We start from the raw sequence: 25,623 nt of genomic DNA on the forward strand, positions 1-25,623 counted from the left end.
AAGTACGAACTTAGAATGAAAAATTCAAAATCGTACCTTTTCAGTGGAAGGAAAAATTTGAAGATAAATTTTATTTGAAAATAGCTGGAATTAAAAAAAAATATTTGATAAAACAATATTGGAATAATTTACCCTTTTATATCAGTTTTTAAAATGCAAAATTCGATGTAACCGTGTTGAACGGGTTAACATTGTAAAATGATATAAAATGATTAAGTTACGAGTTTTATTGGGACTTGTATCATTTTTCAAGTGGGATGACGTTTTGTGATAGTCATGTTATAATAAAGTTTTACTGTAACAAATCGAATATTGTTTTCAATCAAATATGATTTCCTTAAATTTCATGTTATAGCTCATTTTGATTATTCATGTGTTTGTTTCAATACAAAATAATGCCCGTTTCCTTCGATGGAAAAATCATGAATATTTGAAATTTAGAATATATAAATGCATTTCTGGTAGTTTATTGAGGTTTTTTCGCTGTTTCTTATTTACATCGAACTTGCAAAGCAATAAAAAGATCAGATAGATTTTGCGATTTTTCGTACTGTACGATTTAAAAACGAGTAATTCATTTTATAAGATGATTTTCATCATTATTTTCAGTATTACTTCAGAATTATAAAAAAAAGTTATTATTTATATAAATTTATGCAATATTTTTACAAATATGTTTGCATATACATGTTATTTTACTAGTGAATGAAACTTCCATCTAACGATAATCTTGTATATAATGATATTACTCTTTGGACAGAGAGAGTTCCCCTATTGAGAACGAATCTCATTACATTGAATTCTATTTATAAACGACATCTTTTATAACGGTAATTTTCTTCAGTATCTTGAAAATCCAGTACTACTATATCGTTATTCACCATGCTCTGAAAGTTCCCTGCTTAATACTGCAGAGAAAAAAATCAGAAAATCAATTCTATTCAAATATAATAAATTCATAGAAATACAATATTTCTATATAAATTCCTGCTAAAAACATATTATATTCCTATTCACAAAAAATAAATCCCTGCTTATATGCAAAAAATAATAAATCCACATTCAAATGTAATTATGTGGTAAATTTTTTATCTAAAAAACTTTATAGTATATTTTTATCTATAAGAGAGAGATAAATTTGATAGTAATAAAAAAAAGCAAATATTAAATTAATATTCGAAAATAATGAATATAAAGGATATTCACACAAAAAGTAATACATTCGTATTCACAAAAAATATTAAATTTGTATTCAAAAAATATTGAATTTGTATTCAAAAAATATTAAATTTGTATTCAAAAAATATTAAATTTGTATTTAAAAATATTAAATTTGTATTCAAAAAATATTGAATTTGTATTGAAAAAATATTAAATTTGTATTCAAAAAAATGCTGAATTGCTGTTCAAAAAATACTGAATTGCTGTTCAAAAAATAGTAAATTCTTATATAAAAGTTTATAGTAACTTCTTATCTAAAAATAAATGCCAAATTCTTATCTAAAACTAAATGTCAAATTCTTATCTAAAAATAAATGACAAATTCTTATCTAAAACTAAATGTCAAATTCTTATCTAAAACTAAATGGTAAAATCTTTTCTGAAAGTAAATAGAGAATTATTATCTAAAAGTTTATAGTAAATTTTCTTTCTTTTACCTCAAAGTTTACAGAAGTTCACACATCTAAAAAGTTGATAGTAAATTTTTATTCAAAAACTAGTGAAATCATATTCAGAAAAGTGAATTCACATTTTTAAAAAGTGAACTCATATTTCAAAAAATAGTGAATTCATAATTCAAAAATAGCAAATTCGTACTAAAAAAATTTTAAATTCATATGTAATTCAAAACAACAGTAATAATATATTCTATAAACATATATAGAGTGAACGAAATTCAATTGGATGTTGATTTAAAGGCCATCACATCTCGGATGAAAGTATCTAAATAAATCTTTAGTGTTGCATATAATCGATTACACATTTGAATATATTACACATATTATATTACACGTTTATATTACACATTGGAATGTAAATAATTCTTTTTCGCATCAGTTACGCGTTATATCGGAATAGAGGATGACTCAAAAACGGAGAGACGTATCTATTCTTTTGTACGAAAGCTTACTGCGAAAATGAAGTAAGGAATCGGTCAATACTTTTTCCTCGGTCTAAGCATGGTTGGTATATAGGGTCGAAATTTACGCGGTTACTTTTCAATAGAAAGGATAGGCGAGGGCGAGTCCAACTGTCACTTCCTTCTGAAGTCGTTATCTGAGGCCATATTTCTCGCTCTTGTAGATTTTTCTATCATTTTTGAAATATCGTATGTGTGTGTGTGTGCGCACTATAGCGTGGATTTCGTCTCTTTCGTGGAAATAGAAGGAGAGATTCTTTAAAAAAAAATAATAATATAGAAAAAAGAGGGGTTGGGACCGACTTTTCTTCAATTTTTTTTTTCTATTCTCTTCTGAGATATCGGATAATGCACAGATTTATTGCACCGAAAAGTCGACATCTATAAAGAATGAGGAGGAAGCAGACACAGGATTTATCTCGTTTCTTTCCATTTTATTTTATATATATATATATACTTTTTTTTTTATGGAAACTTATTGTTTCTGGTCTTGCGGAAAACCTGGATCTTTCTCTCGTCTTTTCCGGAAGCGCCGTTCATTTTTTGGTGTTTTCACTGAAATTTTTGTGGATTACTTAGCAGTGGAATTTTTTTTAACGTATTAAAGAATGGCGTGTGACAATTTAGGGATGAGTTTCACCTATAAAAATGTATTTGCTTTGAAAATTTCATTCTTCTAGGGCATTTTGGTGATTCATCATTTCTCTCGTAATGACAAAACCTTTGTATATACGGTGTTCATGTGTTGATGCATTTATCTTGTTAACGATGTAGTTTCTATTCACCTTCAACATATTTTCCGCAAATATTTTCATAAATATATCTTTCGTACAAAGTATAATTCATATTGAAAAAAGTGAAATCATATTGAAAAAAGTGAAATCATATTGAAAAAAGTGAAATCATATTGAAAAAAGTGAAATCATATTGAAAAAAGTGAAATCATATTGAAAAAATTGAATTTATATTGAAAAAAGGTGAATTTATATTAAAAAAAGGTGAATTTATATTTAAAAAAAGTGAATTTATATTAAAAAAGTGAGTTCATCTTCAAAACATCGTGAATTCATAAAATATAGTGAATTCATATTCGGAAAAATAGAGAATTCATATTCGGAAAAATAGAGAATTCATATTCGGAAAAATAGAGAATTCATATTCGGAAAAATAGTGAATTCACATCCAAAAGTAATTAATTCATATTTACAAAAGAAATAACTTCGTACTCGCAAAATAATAGTTTTATATCCCTACGCAATCCAAAGTTTCACGAAAATTAATCATAATAATTAAATTATAATCAATTAAATTAATAATTTTTTGGATAAGTTTAATTACATCCAAAGTTTCAAAAATTACATTGTAGATGAAGGGTCTCTAATCTTTTTCAAGTCACGAGCACTGCTTACGTTCAGTGTAAAAAAAAGAGTGCTGGGGTACCGTAAGTGTTCGACTCGAGAGACCATTGTATTTTGTAGTAGCGGTCTGAGCACCGCTGTTACAATTGTCGCTGTCAAAATCTACTATATTAAGTTGAGCACCCGCAGTTCTGAAACACTTCTGGCGCCTCCACCTACAGAAGTTCCTCTTTTGATACTAATGTAGATGAGCATCAAATGAACAGTAGACACGTGAAAACTAAAAGAGATTCTCAAAAAGTATGGAGTCAGCTCCCAGGCACGTCGGAAAAATTTGTCAAGGGTTTCGCATTGAGCTTAGAATATGGACGTGTGCTTTAAAAAAAGTGCTGAAAGCTGTTAATATGAATTATTGTACAAAGTATAATTCATATTAATAATCAGTGCCCTGAGAAACCCCGGATATACGATTACTATGACCAGGGGCGTCTCTTGAAACATTTCTACTCGTGCGGGACCTATTTTAGGCGCCCTCTCACCATGTTTTTTGGTCAGGATGGGGGAAGGCATGACCTCTATCTAAACTAAGACTAGCAGTATATGAATTATTTGAATTCTTAACTTGGAATGGACTAGTTTAATTGCGACGTCGATCAAGACCTTGCGATCATGAAATAACACATGAAGCATCGAGCGCTGTTGGGTGCTTAAGTGAGTCGCGCGGTGCTCTCAATAACATGTGAATTGATGATGCCTGTTATAAATCGTCAAGTTACGTTTGATTATGAAATGTAATCTTCTACTTCCAGACGAACATAACCATACAATTTTAATCCGAAATAAATTAATATATAGAGGCCTAGTTCTCTCAATTTGGAATCTACGGAATCCAGTCGGTCAACGGATAAACGGTTACCCGGTTAAAACTGATAATATCCTCCGGCACCAAAACTTCTCCCATAGAGACAATTCCCCCGCTTAATATGATAATTTAAACGACTTTTACCTGTTTAATCGAATTTTACGCTTCACATGTACACTGATAGTTCATATCTACCATTATATACATTATGTTTTTATTGAATGAAACATCTGGAATTAATGAAAAAATATGTTTTACTAAGTTAAGATAAAAAAAAGAAAGCATTTGTGAGAGTAGGTACTGGCCTTCAAGTATTCAAGTTGTTTTCAAAACATGCATTTAATTATTTCATTTTCGTTCTCTGTGGAGCCAATAGGGAGCGCTAACTTTCCTGATGAAAGTAAAAATTCTAGATATCGTAATAATTTCATTTTTGGCGTCTGGTTTGTTCGACAAGCTTCATTAATATTGATCCTTCATCACTTTTAAACACACAAATTATACTAACATTATAAAATGAATTGAATTGTTTTCCACATAATCGGATATCCTGCTTTATCGGATAAAAATTGTGCTGGAATTGATATCCGATTTAGCAGGGCCGACTTGAAAAACATATGATAAACATAAGATAGACCTCATGCAATCGTATAGACTTTAAATATCACCCCATTCAATTGCAAAATGAGCCTATAGGCCATGATTTTTATTTTTCTCGTTCAGTCCCTCTACAGGCTTTTTTGTTTCATATTTATAGTGTTAGAAATTGAAAAAAAAAAAAAATCTAGATATACTTTTTCCGTTGTGGTGGCATGACATGACCATTTGTATTGTACGCAATCACTATTATTAACATGGAATGAAATTTTGTATGCCTCAGAAAAAATATCACCTTATTTCTTCAGTACTTAATTATCCATTTATGCCCTTTTTGCGAGTCTAAAATTTAATTGAAGTCCGAAATTTTTCAAGAACTATCTGGCAGAAAGAGCTTTTCATTTCACTCCAGGCAATCATTACATAGTAGTACGTATGTATGAAGACAGTGATTCAAGTACAAGAATCTATTCAACCACTAAAATCTATTCTATTTCCCAAGTGAAAGTCCATTTTGCATTGACCATCATTAACTCTTTGACCTTTCATCAATTCCCTTTCTGGAGTTCAGGCCATAATGACCCAACTGCAGAGAACTGATTGGAAAAGAGAGAGAGAGAGAGAGAGAGAGAGAGTGTGTGTGTGTGTGAAGAATGGCTTTATCTAGACAAGAGTGGAGAGAGAATGAGAAAGAGAGAATCGCCCAATCCTTTTTACCCATAGATGATGGTGACTGGGATATCTTGGTCGACCATCAAAAGAGATTAACGAAGATCGATGAGTTTATTGTGTGGGTGCCTAAACTGCCGCTAAATGGTTCAATGGTTCTCTCTCTCTCTCTCTCATTCTTGTTGTTTACCTACCCTGCAGGTTCGTTCGTTATCAAGAAAGAGAGGACTCCAATGCTAAATGGCTTTCTCACTCATTTCTCCCTCTTTGGTTTCCATAAATACGGGAATTTGTGAAAAACTCCTCGATAATGACCGAGAGGAGGGAGAATGCCAATGGGTGGAAACAACAACGAATACCTCCCGTGTTCAATGTTCGGTATTTCCCCCCCGTATAGAAAACATCCTATTTTGTAGAGGACTACAGGCAGAAAAAAAGAACCTGCCTAAAATTTGCAAGACTGCACAGCATACCCGCTGTGTCCATAAACAAGGGGGCTGAGAGAGGGGAATGTTGTAGATTGGCTTACTACGGGGCGGGGACTAGGCCTCGACCTTTGAAATCCCACTAATGTCTAATTAACGTCTGATGGCCTTTTTGCTTTCTTTAAGTCATTTATCCCTCCTGGTTTAACCTCGTTTTCTTTTCTTTGCCCCCTTGCTGCGAGCCACCTATATCCATATATCCATCCTCCTTCAACTTTCTTCTCCTTAATATACAACAACCTCCTCTTGCTTTTTCCTTCGTCTTATAACATGTTTCCTTCCTTCCTTCAGCTTGGTGCCTTCTCGTTTGTTTCTCACGCTGTTCGGGCCAATCAGATTCCTTCTCCTGCATTCTACATTTTCTTTTCCCCCGTATATATATGTGTATTTTTTTTTCCCCCTTTCCCATCTCAATGTATTTTTTTTTTTCTCCCCTTCTACATTTTTTTTTCTTCTGTTGCCTTCGTTCCCCAGTCATTGGCAGAATAATATTATAACAGTGGATGTTGCAGAGGCAGCAACAACAGCAGCAGCAGCAGCGTCCCGAAAGCAAAGCAAGAGACCGGACTTTTTTAGAATTGAATTACTGTACTGAAGAAAAAAATGTGAACGGAATCTTCTAGAGAGAGAGAGTGTGTGTGTCTCTTCTTATATTTTTTCTTATTTTATTTTCTTGCCCAAGAAGAAGAACATGTGAGTTTTTTCATCCGGATCGGGTCAAGTCAGCTGTGTTATTTCTTGGAATTTTCTCTTTCATCCATCCTCCTTCTCTCGTGGTTGTTGCTTTACTCACTAGGATTTCGGTTTTTTTTTTCCACGGACGTACGCAGTATGTTTCGTGTATACGTTGACGAGATGTTGCTGTTGCGGATTTCATGTCTTATAGTAGGATTACATCTTGAGTCCATCGGAATACTCTCTGAAGTCATGGGTATGTATGTGTAGCTTTGGATTATTTATCATTTTGGAAACGAGGTGAGTGGAAATTTTTGTAATGTTTGCGCATGAGGGTAATTCGTGTATTTCACGTGGCCGAAGTAAATCACCATGGGGAAGCTAATCATTTGATATACTTCAGTACTCGTCCAGAGGCAGGTTTATGGTTAGAGCCACTCTGTAGGGGTGAGTGACAAATGCGGTCACACCAGGCCCCGTGGTTTGAGGGGCATGAACTTACGATAGTAGAGGTGAAAAAATATGCATATATCAAGAAATACTTCTTTTTTTGTAATAAACAAAATCTCTGAGCTTCAATTGATTCAATTCGGAAATTTTCATCAGATCTGGAGTTATTTCGTTCATCTCAATTCTAGAATTATCTCTCACATTAATTCTGAATTTCCATCAATTCTGGTTTTTTTTTTAATCTTTGATTGATTCTGCGCTTTTTTTTTTTTCTGTGTTTTTTTTTCTTCAGCATACCTATGTATTCTGTGATAATTCACGGATCTTTGCATCCCGATTGCCCAACAAAATAGATAAAATCAAGGCTAAGGAGCTCCGAAATTATGTTTGCACCGGGCCCTCCGCCTCTTGGCAAACGAATCCCTGTTTATGACTTTGCCACGGACGGGCGATATTCAGATTTTGTTGTCTTTCCCCTGTTATGATTTGATATTCTTGACTGGGAATTACAAAAATTTCCCACCCTCATCTGTAATCTTTTTAGTCTCTCTGTAAACACGTACCTATGCTCGTCACATTTTGACGAGAAAAATAATTTTCGGCCCTGTGTATGCTTGGAACTCGTCGTACGGGGAAACAAATGGTGTCTGATTTCGTTTGTTAGAAAAATATGCTTTTATTCGCTGTAAAACTTGTAAGACGAGTCACTGGAGAGGTTTATAAGTTCTCGACTCCAAACAAAACATCCAGCCAATAGATTATTCCTTAAGTATAAAAAAAAAAATGGCATGCAAAAGCATGTAAGTCACATAGCTATGTAGCGGATAACATAGTAAGAGCCAATTGCATGAAAAAGCTAGTAAGTCGCTAGAAAGAATCTTCCAGTTTCTGGAGCTGTCAAAATATAATTACGTCAGATATAAACATACCTAGAAACTACGTTTTGCTTGCCTCTTAAAAATTCATTTTTTGTGACTTACATGCTTTTCCACATCAACGTCTCAATTTTAGAGGAAGGTCTAACTATAAATGCAACATTCTAAGATTAAATATCTAGATTTCAACAGGCATATTAGTTCACAATTTTTCAATAATAAATGTAGAAATTTTGAGAATTTCTGTGCATTTCTATTATTATGGGTTGGCATGAAACTTCTTTTTGTGCTCATGGTTTTAGGCACTTCTATTCTAGATAGATAGATGACTTTTTTCCTCGTCCCAATATATCATGGAAATATATATTTTCTGGATATTATGGCGAGGTGAACATAGAAAGTCACCTGGTCTCGAACCCAGGCCCTCTTGCAAACCGTCCGGAAAGTATCTGACTCCTGTTCTAGACTTATTTCCTTGATCACCCATTCTTAAAATTCTATATGGCTCACTTGGCTTCCTGTGAATTTCCCTCTGAAAGTAACCACATGGCTATAGAAATTTATTTCGAGTTTCAAGAGAACTAAGAAATGGCAAAACTGTATATTTCAAGGCGTAGAGCTAATATAATCAGACGATCAACACTTTGAGATTGTCACTGGAGCAAGGTCATCAAATAGTTCAGAAAAATGTTATTGAGTAGGTGACTAAAATATTGCAAAAGTTTTGGCACATTCAAAAAAGCATTGGGAAAAGTTGATATATTTTTTCAATACATGACTATATAGCTTTTATTTCACTTAATTTCGAAAGAAATTACTTTTCGAATCACAAATTCCTCGACAAGACGTATACATAATCCCCCCCCCCCCCCCCCCAAAATTCGTTGTGCAAATGCGGCGTCAGGACTTCTTTCAAAATTGTGACTTTCAAGTTTGAATGTACGTATCATGTGTTTTCCCACTCATCTAGTGAATGCAAACTAACTAGACATACACAACTCGGTCTTTACTTTAGCACATTTTCAAACGTTGCGTTGTTTGCATACTTCCCTAATGGTGAATGGTATGCGCACGCGAAACGCGGCCGCATATATCGGAGGCAAATATAATTAGTGATGAGTACAACCTGCATTAAGGTAACTCCAACAGAGATGATCTCTTTTCTCTCTCTGTCTGTGTTTCACTCTATATACTATTAGTGAGAAGTAGCGCGAATGTTTTGGATTTATACTCGCATGTAATTTCAGGAGCTTTGAGAAAGGTTCTGTATACGTACATAGTAGCTTACTCTTTGAGCAGGTTTCTTGAACTGGGAGATTTTTCCCAGAAAATCCAATTTATCTTATCTGGATTGAAAAGAAGGAAAGCTAAAATCAATCTACATATTTCAAGCTTCGACCATTAAAATATTTCGCATCAATTTCGACGAAATTGTAGACTCGTAACACGTGCCTAAGCAAATGTTGCAACCATATTTTAAAATAAATCTCTTTATGAATAAATGTTTCTGGGAACTAAATACTTTTATTATATATATTCAAAAGTTTACACGTCAATTATAGTTATTTTTAAGTGAAACATTGGTATTTATGCAATTCTTGGTGTAACAAAAAAATTTATATTTATTGAGAAATATTCGTCTTTTTTCTGCTTCTGTGCAATTCAATCAATTCCACTTATTACTAAAAATCAGAATTTTCCCCCTTTTCTGAAAAATTCGCTGATTATTATAATCCTGAATCGATTAATTTGGCTGTAAATGCTGCTATAAACGCGATTTAATAATGTCTATGTATAGTGTTACCATATTCGTAACAAAGAAATACAAGATACGTTTGCTCGGAGAGCTGTTAGCGTAAAAGCTGTATGACCAAAGTTATTGTGATACATAATCACGCACATGAATCAGATCATCCGCAGTGTCGTCTTAGCGCATGGGCATGGCCCGGGCCTCAGAAAAACGAAAAGTAGTTGAACTTTACGAGAATTTGCCAGCAGGGCCGTGACTAGGCTGGGGCAACCGGGGCACTGCCCCTGGGCCCACAAAAGTTTACATTTACTTTTAGGATAGCCCTACCCTAAAGTTATCGAAAGCTGTAAATTTTCAATAACCCGTGCTATTGAAAGCTGTAAAAAATTTCACTCCTGTTACAATAAAGTGGCCATGTCGGAGAAATATTCATGTTTCTTTCGGGTTTCGTTGATGTTCTTTCCGAAAGGCGGAGAAGCCATCATGAAAATAGTCTGTAAGAATTATGGTTATAGACACTATCATTGGTTCTGTGTGAAGTGAAACGTTGAAAACCTTTGCTTCACATGACCTCAACAGTAATCAATAAAAACATCTGAAGCAGTGTTCTTAATTAAGGGTCCACGAGCCTCCTAGGGAGTACTGGGAGATATTTCAGGGTGGCTCACGAGCTTAGACAAGAAACTTTTCCGTAACATTGTCTATAAAAATTTAAATACGGCAAAAATAAAAGCGGAACATTCCCCGAGATACGGGACGTCTTTTAAGCAGTTCGAACGAATACCGAAAACGAATAGAATTGTGTTTACTAAACACACCACCACTTGATGCACGTGAATGTTCCCTAAATCGTATCTTTTCTTATTTCTCACGACTGATTTCTCCGTCTCATTGAGAGGCATTGGTTCTACTTCTTATCTTCCGCGAAGGGCTTAATGCATATAAAACTCTTCTTTGCTCATGTATTAAAGACGATACAATACACCTACTCCTTATCACATACTCGCTTGAGGAGGAAAGTGGTTCCTTGAGGATATATATATATATACACACGTGGAGGGTATATCGCTGGCGGTGGTGTATCCAGGCCGGCGTCTTGAATGCGTATGTTGATGCATTGTGTTCCGTGTAGATGCGTGATTAATGGTCCGTCACCGGCCATGCATAGCATATGGATGCGAAATGAATATCCATCCTCTTCTACTTTGAGTAGATGACCTTCATTAAAACCTAATGAAGTCGGAGAAGAGGTCGTCTCTTGCGTTCATAACCATGGACGAGCAGCGGAAGTCTCTTGAGATATATTAGATTTGACTGAGACCGTCGGCCGAGAAGAATAATTTAAGCATGAAACATATTTAAGAGTTGCGGTAAGCATATTTATTAATATGATTTACTGCATTTCCGATACATTATCGAGACTCTTCAGCGAAGGCATATTTCACCTTTATTTTCGCAGCGGTTTCCGCTTTCTATGAGTGAATTGGTTTTGAATATAAATACGACGTTAATTTATTTGTATCCGAGTCGGATTCATCATTTAATGATTGCAATTTCATTGTGATGTTCTACTACTTAACCGAGCATGCACGTCGTACATATTCCTCTGCGAAATTTGAAACGAATCAGTGCATGTGAGAACATATTGCGTGCGAATGTATGAATATGAATGGCCCTGACTCATTCATGTTGTTGGGATTTTAAATAGGGTTACCAACCGTCCTCCTTCTTGTTGCCATTTCAAGCTCTCTCCTACGTTTCAGAAAAATTGGCCATTTTGTCCTCTTTTTTTTCAGGTTTCCGGAATTATCTTTCTTTTTTTTCGGGAGGAAATTATTTTTCCCCAGATTGAAACATATATTTCTTCATTTATATGAGTGTTTTTTTTTTTTTTTTTTTTTTTCCCCCACACTCTTTCACCAATTAGCAGGCGAAATTCCCAGAATTTTTCTGTTTCTGCTTTTTTTTAGCAGTTCTGTTTTAGAGTTGGGAAAAATTGTTGTTGTGGCCGGTTTTATTGGTCAAAATAGTGGCGTTATCTATTGTGAAACTAAGGATAAGTGACGTCAGTAAGGGGGCGCGCGGAAGCTTCCTCCTTTCTCAGTTTTCGAATCTGTTAACCCTAGCTTTACTTGTTTCGTGTGCTTCCTGATGCTGCCATCTGTGTTCCATACTTTTAAATAAAGACGATAAATGCTTGAATTTTTCATGTTATGGAAATATCATGTTGAAGGTCTGCCTGCTCTCTGTCGAGAGTCTTTTTCCAACGGGAACCGGCTCGCATTCCCTCCTCGAAGTTAGAAAACCGCAGAAAATCTACTTCGGTGTTTCAAACACAACAATTTTTTCAAACATATTAAATGAAAGCTGTTGTCTAAAACACCATTATACTTATTGCATAAACGTCAGGATTTTTATACATGAATAGCAATACGTTGTGCAAATAATGACGAAGATGATGATGATTAGAAAATTTGATAGTTATCTATCAAAAATTATGTAAAAATTTTAGTCAATATCACTGATTATTATTGGGATTGATGCACAAAATTAGAGCTGAGAATCGATAAAAATTTTAACTGGTTAATCAAAAAATTTTAATTTATTAATCGGATTTTAATCAAATTTTTGATTAATCGAATTTTAATCAAATTTTTGATTAATTTTAATTTAATCAAATTTTTGATTAATTTTAATTTAATCAAATTTTTGATTAATTTTAATTTAATCAAATTTTTGATTAATTTTAATTTAATCAAATTTTTGATTAATTTTAATTTAATCAAATTTTTGATTAATTTTAATTTAATCAAAAGTTTTTGATTAATTTTAATTTAATCAAAAGTTTTTGACTAAATTATATTAATAGATGCTACAAAAATATATTTTATTCATTTCACTCCCTATATGGTAAATGTAAACAAATGTAGGAATAGGTGAAAGATTAAGGCTGCCCGCTTCAAGCAATTTGATATGCTGAAAATTAGTGCCTAAAACTGTAATTTCTTCCTTTTTATCTTAAAATACATTTTTTTTTAAAAATCCATTATTTTTGGTTATTATTCACTGATTTCGAAACTACTTTCGATTATACTCTTGCTTGTTTTCTTCCAAACCCCTCTCGAATGGTACTTGTCACGAGCATCGGCTGATGCTTCCGAGAATACGAAAAACTACTTTTCATAGAGGAGACAATAAATTTTGGTCGTCTTTTAAAACTCCTTTGATATAGAATTCTCACAGCGACACCTACACTCCCATCCAACTCAATTTGAAACTGAAATCATCAGTTTTTATTGAATCTGATTTAATCAAAAAATATTGATTCAAATATTTTTAAATTTGGTCAATTATCCAAAACTAGCCATAATACCCGGCGCTTCCCGGATTTTCTTTAATTACTGGGGGGATTGGAAAAGTGACAAACCATTATAAAGGAATAAACTGTTATAATGGCAGCATTAAAGATGTGACAAACCATTGTAAAGGCATACACACTTCTGAAACGCATTGTTGGGAACCACGGTAGCCAAAGTAAACGTTCCGAAAGTGATTGTTGAAGCCCCAAAATCATTGTTGCCCGACAATTTTTCGCCCATTTCGGGCATTTGGCCAGCTCTGTCGAACTTTTAAAGTAGCCTACGGTTAAATCCTGGTCCTGTTTGGTATATATGCAAAATCTGGCGATGATCGGCCTAAAACTGTAGATTTGTTATGAAGAACATACATACATACATACAGACAGACATACATACTTTCCCATTTATATATAAGATGTTCTGTATGGAACATGATTTTTATGACATCTAACTGGTTTTTTCAAAAAAATCCAGTTAATTCAAAAACTTTCATTAAAAATTTCAATTGAATTGATCGACTCGATAAACTCAACTAAAGTTTTTAACTGCGATTAATAATTAATCGATTAACCGACACGATTAATCGATTAATAGGACCAAACCGTAAAAAAAAAATATTGTTCATTCTACTTATATCAGGAAAGAAAAAGTGAGCGCCTATTTAGTGAATTTTCTTCTCGCAAAAAAATCACAAACTTTCCACCCATAAAAGACAAAAGAGGAGGGAAAAAAAAAACGAATCCATATTTCTTTTAGAGCTTATTCAAGTTTGAAAAACCATTTTCTCTCCCTCGCAATCTTTCTTTTTCCCATACAGAAAGAAAGAAATATATCCATATACCAATAGAGACGAAATAAATGTATTCCACGCGTTCCTCTCTCCGTCGTATAAAAACGCTATCGACGTGTAGATCTGTTGGGCGAGTTGAAGCGTTGGTCGTTGTCTTCGGGCAAATTTTTTTACGAGGATCTACAACGAGAAAAGATTCGTCGTGCAGATTATGCCACCCCGTAAAGCACTTTTATCCATGTTTAAGATCTGCTTGTTTAGACCTTTTCTTTTTTTCCTCTCTCCTTTAACGCCAAGAAACTAAACTTTTCTCACACACGCGTTTATTTTTCTGCTGTTTGTGAGTTATATATAAGAAAGAGGTTCTACTTGCTGTACCCATCAAACCGATAATGTCAACCACTCCGTATAAATAACCAGCTTGTTTTTTTTGGTGTTGGTAGCGGAATTGCTGCTGCTTCTTTTTAAGATAGGAAAGTAATATAATAATAACTATAAAAAAAAAATAATAACTGTTGTGAGTTATAAAGAAGTTTTCTACACTCGAAGCACTCGCATGTGCTTATGATGAGGAAGTTTTTACTCAATGATTGACTTCTTCTCGCTGTGTGATAAATTTAGGGAGAAAAAAAAAGTTTTTTTTATCTTATTTTAAGAAAGATAAATAATAAGGGAATGTGTGGGGGTGTGCTTTTTCCTTATTTTTCCTCATCTTTCATTTTTACTTGTGTTTTTATCCGTCGTTTTCTAGCCCTTGCATCGTCGTATTGAATGGAATTATCAAACGCATGTTTTAGAATTATGCGTTTTATTCCGCGTAAATGATTCTTAAGAGTAAGAATTATAGCTGGTTGAAAGTAATTTTTAAATAAACGTTGTTAATGTTATTTCATAAGTGAAACAAAACTGTCATAGAGTCCACGCCGTTTATTTAAATCACGGATAATGTTATCATTCGGGCAATGTGTTATCACTTTTGCAAAAGACGTAACGGACCAATATAATAACATGGGAAAAATTTTGTTTGCAGTTATCGGGGCTTCAGATAATTTTTTTTGTGCATTCTGAAGCTAGGGATTTAACTAAACATAAACCCTCAGAGTATTTTTTTCCCTCTAAGTTATCGTCATCAGTAGATTATCGTTATCATACGGCAAATCTATGTGGGAAGCTAGAAGGTGTTCCCCCTCCCTTATCCTTGTTGACAAACATTTCCGTACTTAATGTCGCAATAAGTCGGTAGTATTCGCTGTGATCCATGTACGTGGGGAGCTACTTTTGCAATTAAAGTGAATGTATGGCGAAACAAAAAACACCTCTCCTTCAGTTCTTGATCAGTTTCTTTCAGCTGACTAGATTAAAATTTCTTTTCCCGAGAGAGACTTTCTCAAGGGATCTATGAAACAGGTATTGTCGTCGACAACAAATATCCTAACTCGTAATATAAATAGACGCTTCCATTCCAATGCCTCTATAACAAGGAGCGAAAAGTTCCATTTTAGAATGGAAAAAAAAATGGAACAATTTAAACATTTTGCAACCAATTATGAGAAAGGAAAAGCGGAGTTGTCCTGTTTTACCACTACCGTTTACCATAAGACCCGGTCAACCAAACGGGATGTATGGTTACCGTACTTGTGAAGGATCCTTTTTAGCATATAATTATCACTTGGTTATTATTATCAGGTCCCCCCCCCCCAAGTCCCGATGTGATCACATTGGCGTGAACTGTATTAGATTCAATATTTTTTCAGAGGATAAATTTCATTATATCAGTTATTCGTGGTTTTTGCTTGGTGCAAAATTTATTTTGAAATTATGTTGAAATTTTGGATCTTGTGAATCGTTGTTTATAGTATTTGTCAAATTATTGAATGGAATGCAGAGTGATTAAAAAAAAATTATTCTCAAAAATTTTGAGGAAGGTATGCAAATATTATTGACATAACATACCGAGTTTTTTCTCCCTCTTCCTGACCCGATCATGGCCCATCGCTCTGTCTCAACGAAGACGTATAAGCAGGAGTGACATGAAGACCTGAGCCATGCTGGAGCTTGTGTATGTGAACCTACTGTGAAGTTTGTTGCTGTGCAATGCTTGTTATAGTGCCGCCGTCTGCCACATGAAGAATTTTTTAGCGATGCAGAAATATAATCTTGAGAATAGCATTGGATATGCGTTGTCCAAAAATTAAATCTTTAGGCGTACTAATAATCTTTGACAATACATTGTACAAATAGTCAACTTGAGCAGTGTTTCTCAACCGCCGGGCCTTGACATCAGTTGCACCAGGACATGAGTGATTCACTGTTTCAGTTCTCCTTATTTATTTCTCATTGGTCGTGTGCATGACCGGCCGCTTGTAAACAAACCCTACAGCCCTAGCTACATTATAGAAACTTAGTGCATCGTGATTGGCCGAAATGATCAACCAACCAGTGAAATTTTTCCTGGTGACGTTTAACAATTGTACTTGAATCCAACATCCGCGGTTGGCGCAGTCGTTAGAGCACAGGTTGTGTGATCGATTCCCTTCTCAACCGAATTTTCTATCTTTGCTATCATTTATTGATTCACTTTAAAAATACTCTTTCATTGTTTTTTCTGATTTCACCAAATGCGGTTCAGGTGCATCAAGATGACAGTAATAAGGGCTCGCGAAGCTGGACCCTGCTATCATTTACTGATTCACTAAAAAATGCTTTCATTTTTAGTTGATGAACTTTTTCACCGAAAGCTCCACCCCTCGTGACTTTTTTTTATCTTTCTTGCTCGTGGTAACCAATCAGCGATGTGCTATTACCTCTTAAAACTAAGTTCAACCAGGCCGTTTTAACTCATGGGCCCACCAAGGCTCGGCCCCTCAAGGGAAGAGGGGCCTCACAAAAATAAGAACTGATTGAAATTTTCAAAACATTTCCAGGTAGGGCCTCAGAAAACACACCTGGCCCGGGGGTCCATTATGATCTTAAGACGACCCTGAGTTCAACTGCAATCGCAGGTTAAAGGATTAGAGATCGACACGGATTAGTTAAAATCCCGAATTCAACAAATACGTTTCGATCTCTACTCCTTCAACCTGCGATTGCAGATTTTAACTAAGTCTGCCGGCGAATACGGCCGTAAAAAAATAGGGATTGCAACTACGCGACTGGGCCTTTCACTTACAATAAAGGAATCAATCGAGCCGTGCGCTTCCCAAGGTTGAGACCCACTGATTTAGAGGACTACGGTGATACTACGAATTCATGCAATACCTAAGGGGCCGTTCAAGTATTACGTCATCATCGATGGGGGGGGGGGGTTCCGATTTTCTGAATTTTGATGACAAGGGGGGGGGGTTTGGATGATGCTTACGTCCTCAACCACCCTTTATGAAAATATAAGTTAGGATTCAGAGGGGCAGAGCTGATGACGAAATTTTGCTGACAAGGGGGGAGGGGGTCAAAAATGGCTAAAAATTTGCTTACGTAATACTTGAACGGCCCCTAACATCTCTCATCATGGGGGTTTACTGACAGATAAATAAATTTTTAGTTATATGTCTTGTACGTTGGACCGAGTTGATAGCTGTCTTCATGGGGAGAACGATGCGAATGATTCGATACTTGCGAGCACGGGGAAAGGGGGAGCCACCACTATAAATCTTTGTCAACTTTTCCAACACAACTCTGCTTCTTTTGAGATAACGGAAGTAAGGTGCTTTGCATCAGTCCGGGGTTGTGAGCGGTTCTATCTATCAATTCCGCTAGCGATTCTATTACGAGCAAAACAAAAGTAATGTCAAGTAAGAATTATGTTTCTGGTAGTAATTATTCCAATAACTTGAGGATAGATAATCATCTTCAACACACTCAGACATTTTAGGATTCCTTCGAGAAACTCAATATATTTTTCAACGTATTCAATATACCGAGCTCATTTATTAAAGCCCGATCGTGGGGGAAAAAACACAGAGAAAGTCAACTTCATTGCAATAATCGACACGAGTTTTCTTGTTTTGTAGGAACCGTGTTGAAAACCTATCAGAGCTTTAATTTTCTCAGGAACCATTCAACATTCTTCATTTGGAGATAAACGGGTCTTAATATGATATCTCTCGTGATTGAATCGAAATTATTTCCAGTCTCGAAGCAGACGCGTAATCTATATCTACAGTAGATTGTGGAAGTTTTTCGATCGGAACATTCCACTTGCTCGAAGTATTCGTTTCCACCAGAGGTCTTGTTTCTACAGGAAAAACAAAAAAATGTGATTGCCTCTTTAATCTTCTATTTTTCCTTGGATGGAAACGTTCTACCGTCGTCTGATTAGACGAGATGTCTAGACGTGCTGATCGCGTCTTTATGCCCAAAAGGAAGTGCTATGTGTGAGTTCGATTGAGCGTTCAATCTGCGCATATATATGTGTACTAGTGGGCTGGCTGGAAGAATTGATAAGCTAAATATGACTGCGATTTCCGTGTTATCGGGATTGATTTCAATTATGAAGTTCCGCTGCTGCTGCTGCTGCTCATCATCCAACAGCCCTTTGATGCCGATATCGAACATTTCTCTCCCATTGCGTCATCATCATGAGCTCGTGGTTGCTCCGGTGATTCTGACAACCGAGTTACGGTCTATGCTCCGACGTTCATTATTCTCTTAATCATTTATATATATTTCAAGGGCTTCTCGTACCCGATTTATCAGCAGCATTCCACTGTCTGGAGGGCTGTGAGTGTATATTTAGGGAAGAAAGAATGATGGTTGCGCGGCAAATAAAATTGACCAAATTAAAGATTTCAACATAAACTAAAACTCGGTTGTAATGACGTGGAGGATTCTGCAAAGTTTTGTTGTTATATGACAGAGGTGTCATTACAACGAAGGCTAATGCTTTCAAGATATTTCATTGACGGGAAATATTATCCTCGGCAATCAAATATTGTGTATGACGTTATTTTATAAGATTGATTATATTTGAGCAAGAAATTGGGATCATAAATAATGTCTTAGCAGCATCATGCATTCCTCTCCCGCCACACGGCAAAGAGATTGCAGCCTACATTTGCCTAACAACTTTCGGAAATCACCGTACTTTAGGCCCTCCAGCCGCGCCCGGGAGATAAGACGCCTGTATTCCCCAATTCAAATAAAGATAATGAATTAAGTAAGGTTCATTGTGAAAACGGGTCATTTTTATATGAAAAACTCAGGAAAATACGGGAAATGATCCATATACGGGTCATGTCAGAGTGCCTCACACATGTAATAGATCTTTTCTCAACACATTATACACGTATCAATAGAGCAAAATACCAACATTATTTGAGCGTGATGCGCTGTAACTCTAGGAATTCCTTGAACGCCATGAAAAAGAAAGCAACAAAGAAATACAGTTATATCCAAGTCTGTTGCGTTTTCACCAACGTTATAAGCATGAATCATTAAAATTATTCTTTATAACAGAGGTTCTCAAACTTTTGTTTTCCGCGGACCCCCTGCGACAGTAGAATGAAGACAGCGGACCTCTTTGCACAAAGTGGTAGTACATAGCACATAGTAAACAGCAATGTGAAAATGAGTTAAGTAATTTCTCATTCAAGCATACGAAAAAATTCCCTAAAGATCCGCGAGGAGTCCACGGACCCCATTTTAACAGCCCCCCCTGCCTAATGGGAATCAATAGAGACCCCCCCTCCCCGAATTATCGCCAATTAAAGCCGAGATGTCATAATAACTAAAGCTGCTACAGTATAACCGAGTTGCTTGAATTTGACTATATTAATTGTAGCTTTTGTTGATTTGTGCCAAGTTTGAAAGACCTACGAATGGTTTGATCAAGAGTTTATTTCATGAATGCTACTCTATTTTACAGGTACAATGAAGGAAAGGTGATCCTGAAGGCAACGGAATGGATTGGCCAGTGTTATTAGGCGTAGACAACGAACGGTGGACATCGCCGTTTGTTCCGTTGCCGTGCGAAGAGAAATGTTGCAACAGCAGCAGGCACCACCAGCAAAGGCCTCCTCATCCTGCTAGTATCCACCGTTCGTGCTCGCCAAGTCGTTGTCGCGAGACCGATAAATATTCGACGATGTCGTTGTCGTCGATGGTGTACAAAAGGAAGAGGACATACCGCGCCGTCCTTTACGCCGCTGTCTTGTCAGTGTTGTGCCTTTCACCGAGTGTGTTGTGCCATTCTTCTACGGAGTCGTCGGCCATTCTATCTTCCTACAGCGCCTACAACGACACCATAAACTTCACTCACCTAGTCGTTGACCACCACAGTGGGCGCGTCTACATAGGTGCTACGAACTGGTTGTACCAGCTGAATTCTAGTCTCGAGCTGGAATACATGGTCAAGACCGGACCAGTGGAGGACAACATACAGTGTTTTCCAGGAGCGTGCACGGAAGAGAACTTGGCCACTATGAACAACGTCAACAAGATACTAGTCATTGACGAAGTCGCCAAGATGCTGATCGTTTGCGGCAGCGTCTACCAAGGAGCTTGTCGGCGACACTCGCTGGAGGACATCTCCAGCTTTGGAGAGCTTGTAGCCACCCCTGTCGCCGCGAACGACGAGAACTCTTCGACCTATGCCTTCATCGGTCCGGCCCGGTACATGGGATACCCGTCGCGCGTTCTATACGTTGCGACTACAAACAGTAAACTGGGCCCCTACCGGGACATGGTGCCCGCCATATGTAGCCGTAGTTTGGACGATCAGAGACTCTTCACAGTGATCGAGAAGTCGTTCTCCATGATTACCAGGGTGGACATTAGTTCCCAACTCAGGGATTACTATCTGGTCAATTACGTGTACGGTTTCCACTCTGGCGACTACATATACTTCTCCACGCTACAAAGGCGGTCCCACCTCAGGTCACTAGAGGAATGGGGCTACATCTCTAGGCTGGCCCGGGTATGCGTTTCCGACGCCGGTTACAACTCTTATGTCGAAATGACCCTACAGTGCTTGGGTACGGACGGAAGGGACTACAACATCCTCATGGACGCACACCTGGTCCGAGCCGGTTCGGATCTGGCGTCTGACCTGCACGTAGAATCCGGATCGGACGTTCTGGTTGGCGTGTTCAGCTCGAGTCGTGACCACACTGCACGGCCCTCGGGTCACTCGGCCGTCTGCGTGTTCGCTCTCAGCGACGTCGAACAACGGTTTACGGAAAACATACATATGTGCTACAACGGCAGCGTTCCGTCACGTGACATGGATTACATCGCCGGCAGTATTCAGGCCTGCCCTGAACCAGGGGTACGTGAAGCCATTCTTAGTGCATTGCTTTCCTCCCAGAAAAATAGTTCCAAGGTATTCGTTACGTTTTAGGTTTTTTTTTGTTTAGTTTTCCTTTCCACCTCAAAACCTAGTACAAACCTCTTCGCACTCAAGCCTAGCACTGCATACACTGGTAAGAACACATCAAAGTTAAATAGCACTCTTTTCAATGGAATGCGAAGCTTTTTATACGCACTGAAATAACATCATAAAAATGGTTGCGTCACATTAGCCATGATCTCCTATCTCACCAAGTAGGAAGCCGACAGGGCTCCAGCCGCACGGGAAAATGAGGGATTGAATCTTTTCATTTTTGATTTCTTTTACACTATTAATTTCATATAGAGCAGGAGCTCTTAACCTTTCTTTTAGCCGCGACAAAAAATTTACAACATTTACAACTTGCAACACATGGGTCTGCTTGGTATTATGAATTTATGGAACCAGAGTCGCAATGACCAGTGTTTCCGTAATAGGATTGTAAGTATACTTCAACGCCCCATAGGCTAAAAATCCCTAATATAGAGAAAAGCCTATGGAAAAATACTGGCAGGCAACACACCAAAGATGGGTGAGAGTCTGGAGGTCCATCTGCAGAATGTGGAGTTCCCGACCACATTACCATACATCGCATGCATTTCCATTACATTTGCTTATCATTAGGAAACTACAAAGTCTAACAGCAAACCAGCAATTTGCTTTAATGTTGCGCTGCAACAAATAAATAATAATTAGTAACAAAGCAATAATTCACATAGTTACAAATTATTAAGTACATATTTGCTAGCTTCAATGCTTACAATTAATATTTCTTAGAATCATATCTTGAGTGCGAAGAGCTAGTACTTATCTATAATTTGTTCATTTATTAATTTGTTTTGCTTGTTGTATTCATTTTCCTCCCATAATTAGCATGAATTATTTTCTAGCTTGCTTTTTGCTGCATTAACATGAAATTAATTTCATTTTATTTCTCACATATACAATAATCCCTATACATATTCCCGGATAAAGTTTTCTCAATTTTTTTTTTATTATTTTTCATAAAGCAAGGCAGATTTTTATCAGAATAATATTTTTTGGGGTATTGGTAATCTATAAAGTATGTGTTTTCAAAATAAATGTAACATTTTTTATAAACACATAATTTATAGAAAGAATGAAAAAAAAATTACCATAAAATATGAGGAAATGAAATGTCTGCATAAAGAAGGCAATTCATCAGTGCTAATAATTCTGAGGTAATTTTTATACCACCCCTTATCAAAAAACCTACAATTGGTAAAATATGCGCATGTCTTTATTGTACTCAAATAAATTCTGTATAAGGATAAAATTTCACAGAGAATTTCTTTCTGAAATTAATTCTGTGGTTTAAATTTCTCGATTTTTGTCATTTTCAACTTCACCCACATTTAAATAATTTACAATTTCTTGACTGAAGTGGGTTACAAAAATTTAAATTTTTATATCACCTTAAATTACACGAGACAACAAATTTTGACGGTCAAAATCTTCTGCGTCCGATACAGAAACATACATTTCTCATTTGATTCGGTGTGTTGGACACAAATTTGACCATGAATAAGCTGTATTGGCTACGATTTTCTCTAAAATGTATATACATTAAATTATTGTACGGTAACACAACACAAATGTCTATGGAAGAGGAAAGTCATTGATCCAAACAGAGAAACTTTTCGCTACGTGCTCAGCTGCCACCTATCAAATAAGAACAAAACTATTTGTTATAAATTCTTCAAGTAGAATCGAATATTGCTTTCATAACGGTATGCAACTTGAAAATTAACTTTCTATGGTATGATGTAATATATTTTTTTTATCCTCATGATGCATACCAATGTAAAACCTTACACACCATATATATAATACTGGTTTCTATATTTTCAATTTTGCCGCAAAATAATTTTTTAGTAAACTTAAAACCATAGCGACCGGTATTATGACGCATAAAATTTACTCCGTCATAATTTACGTGGTATATATCATACCATGTGTCATTTACTCTCATGCCACACGCTGGCTCAAAGCCAACAATCAATTTTAGTTGAAGAATCATAAATGTGTGTCAAAAATGTCTGTATAAAAACATAGTAATCGGTATTATGACGCATGAAAATTTACACCGCTGTGAATCATGAAAATATAAAATATACACGATATCATACTACACATTATTCATTTTCATGCTGCATAACTGTTTAAAACCAACTACTAGTTTTAAATTATAACAAACAGTTTCGTTTTCATTTACTCGGTGGCAGCAGGGGGTTATAAGCTCAATGATAAAATATAAGTTAGAAAGTTAAGAAATTTTCCTTATTTATTTTTTCACCGGTTCATCAATTATTTTTCTCGTTTGAGCCGGTCAACGTAATTGCTTTCTTAATTTCACCGGTCCGCATGCAAGAAACGGTTGAAGAACTCTGTTTTGTAGCACTATTGCTATAGGTAACATAGTGTGATACCTCAACTACAAGAGCCGATAAAACTTTTTCATGGAAATATTCGTGTTAAGCAGGTGAAAATCTTTTGAGAACGTCACACACAGTTTCGAATCGGATGCAATTTCAGTGCTGTTAAGTGTTATCATTTTACTATGACAGCTGAATTTCCCTTCATTCAGATGATAATTTCTCATAATTTACTTCAATTTTAAAATCAACCGTAGAAATATGAAACCCTTCGGGCACTTAGCGAAAATATAACCCTTATTAGTGTAATATATTATTTACCAGTTCCATTTCAATTTCACTGAAGAAAAGTTAAGAGAATATTTCAGTTTTATTTCTTCCAATTTATTTGTTTCCAAGAGAAGAAAATTTCTCTTTATTGGTCTCTGTGTGTATATTTTTCTACATTTATTCCGTGCTATTTACTTCATTTTTTTCTTTCCGGGTAGGAGAATTTTTGTGCTTAATGCACCTGAAACGAGATTAAAGAAAAACGATAAGAGCTCATTTTCAAGAGGACTTTTCTTCTTGCCTCTCTCGTCTTATCCCTTTTTCCTCTCGGTTTTTATATTTTATGTATTTTTCAAAGATCTTAATTTGCTTTGAATAGGGTGATATTTAATTACGTGCACTTATATCTATTCCAAAGAATTTAATTCATCTTCCAATGATGATAATAATAATAATAATAACTGATAACGAGCATATAAATTTCGAGCGCACTTCATATTGGTCGATTCGGTTGGATAAACTCGAAATGTACTCGTGTTATTATTATTACTGTTTATTTTTCTTGCTTGAGAGTCCACATAATTTACAATGTTAGGTCCTCGAAGGTCCCTTACTATTTTTAGATATGTGTATTTCCTGTATTTTAGGCAAAAAAGAAGAAGAGTATTGTAAGACACAATTTTCCTTCGTCATCCGATACGTCTTTATTTTTTTCTTATTGAAGAATATCGATACTCGGGCAATTGAAAATGCCGATGTATAAATACATAAGAAATCGAATTGGTAGTTTTTTATTTGAGCAAGTTTATTAATAGCTTTACCCGATCCAGCTTTAAAAATTTTGTTTGTTCTCAAATTAGCTTTTGTTAAATGATCACAACAATTTCTTGTTTCATTGACATTCATTTTATTTTAATTAGGTGAAAATTAATTGCCATTCTTCTCATTTTTGTTGCTACCTGCGCTTATGAAGTTATCATTGCTTTTTAGAACAGTTATATTTAACCTGTTGTTGTTGAACTCTATGCTTTCTACTCACGTGGCACCATAAAAAACCCTCAAGATTTATCATTATGTTCATTTGGGTAGATGCTTGAACCGCCATTACGAACACTCGTGGCACTATGAAAGTTGAAGGCCTGCCTTTCTATATTATATGATTACTCAAATGAACCGAATTCATTGTATACGGTGGTCTAGAAGTCTGGAGCCGTTTTGAAAAAAAAAAGAAAAAAAAAAACTATTAAAGAAAGAGACAAATGGCTTAAAGCAATTCAAAGACAAAGTTTCAAAGTTTTTCTTACTCAGTACAAAATTTCTTCATGTTCACCTTCTGTGACGCGAAGGACATCAATCCCATATAGCATTTCTTGCCATGTTATTTGCAGCATGGATGTTACAAAGAATGGACTTAATGATGTCCGTAAAATCGATGGAAGTTAAAAAAAGACACTTTGAAACTTTTTCTTTCAAATGCTTTGAGCCATTTGTCTCTATTCTTCAACTGTGCTTTTTTCTATATATATCTGGACCACTTTGAATATGCAGACCTAGCCCTGAGGTACTTTCATACAAATACGATATTATGATCTTTCACAAGTTCTATTCTACTCTTCTGTATTTTTT

At 35.7% G+C, this 25,623-nt stretch overlaps 1 protein-coding gene across 7 annotated transcripts in view; it reads left to right on the plus strand.

The window, feature by feature from the left end:
* LOC149078684 (plexin-B-like) overlaps positions 1–25,623 on the plus strand; it is a 316,513-nt gene that overhangs the window by 172,382 nt on the left and 118,508 nt on the right. For 3 of the 7 annotated variants that reach the window (XM_089240827.1, XM_089240830.1, XM_089240828.1), the window contains one exon: positions 19,871–21,325. In XM_089240827.1, coding sequence (XP_089096953.1) covers positions 19,907–21,325 — 1,419 coding nt within the window. In that variant the 5' untranslated portion in view covers positions 19,871–19,906. Of the gene's footprint in view, positions 1–6,601; positions 7,043–19,870; positions 21,326–25,623 lie in introns of those variants that run through there. The other 4 variants (XM_089240832.1, XM_089240833.1, XM_089240829.1 and 1 more) reach the window with 3 other exon arrangements.

The sequence above is a fragment of the Pholcus phalangioides genome, unplaced genomic scaffold (assembly GCF_987345545.1).
Source record: "Pholcus phalangioides strain wild (caught in Gottingen) unplaced genomic scaffold, Ppha-v1.0 ptg000013l_1, whole genome shotgun sequence".
Classification (NCBI taxonomy): domain Eukaryota; kingdom Metazoa; phylum Arthropoda; class Arachnida; order Araneae; family Pholcidae; genus Pholcus; species Pholcus phalangioides.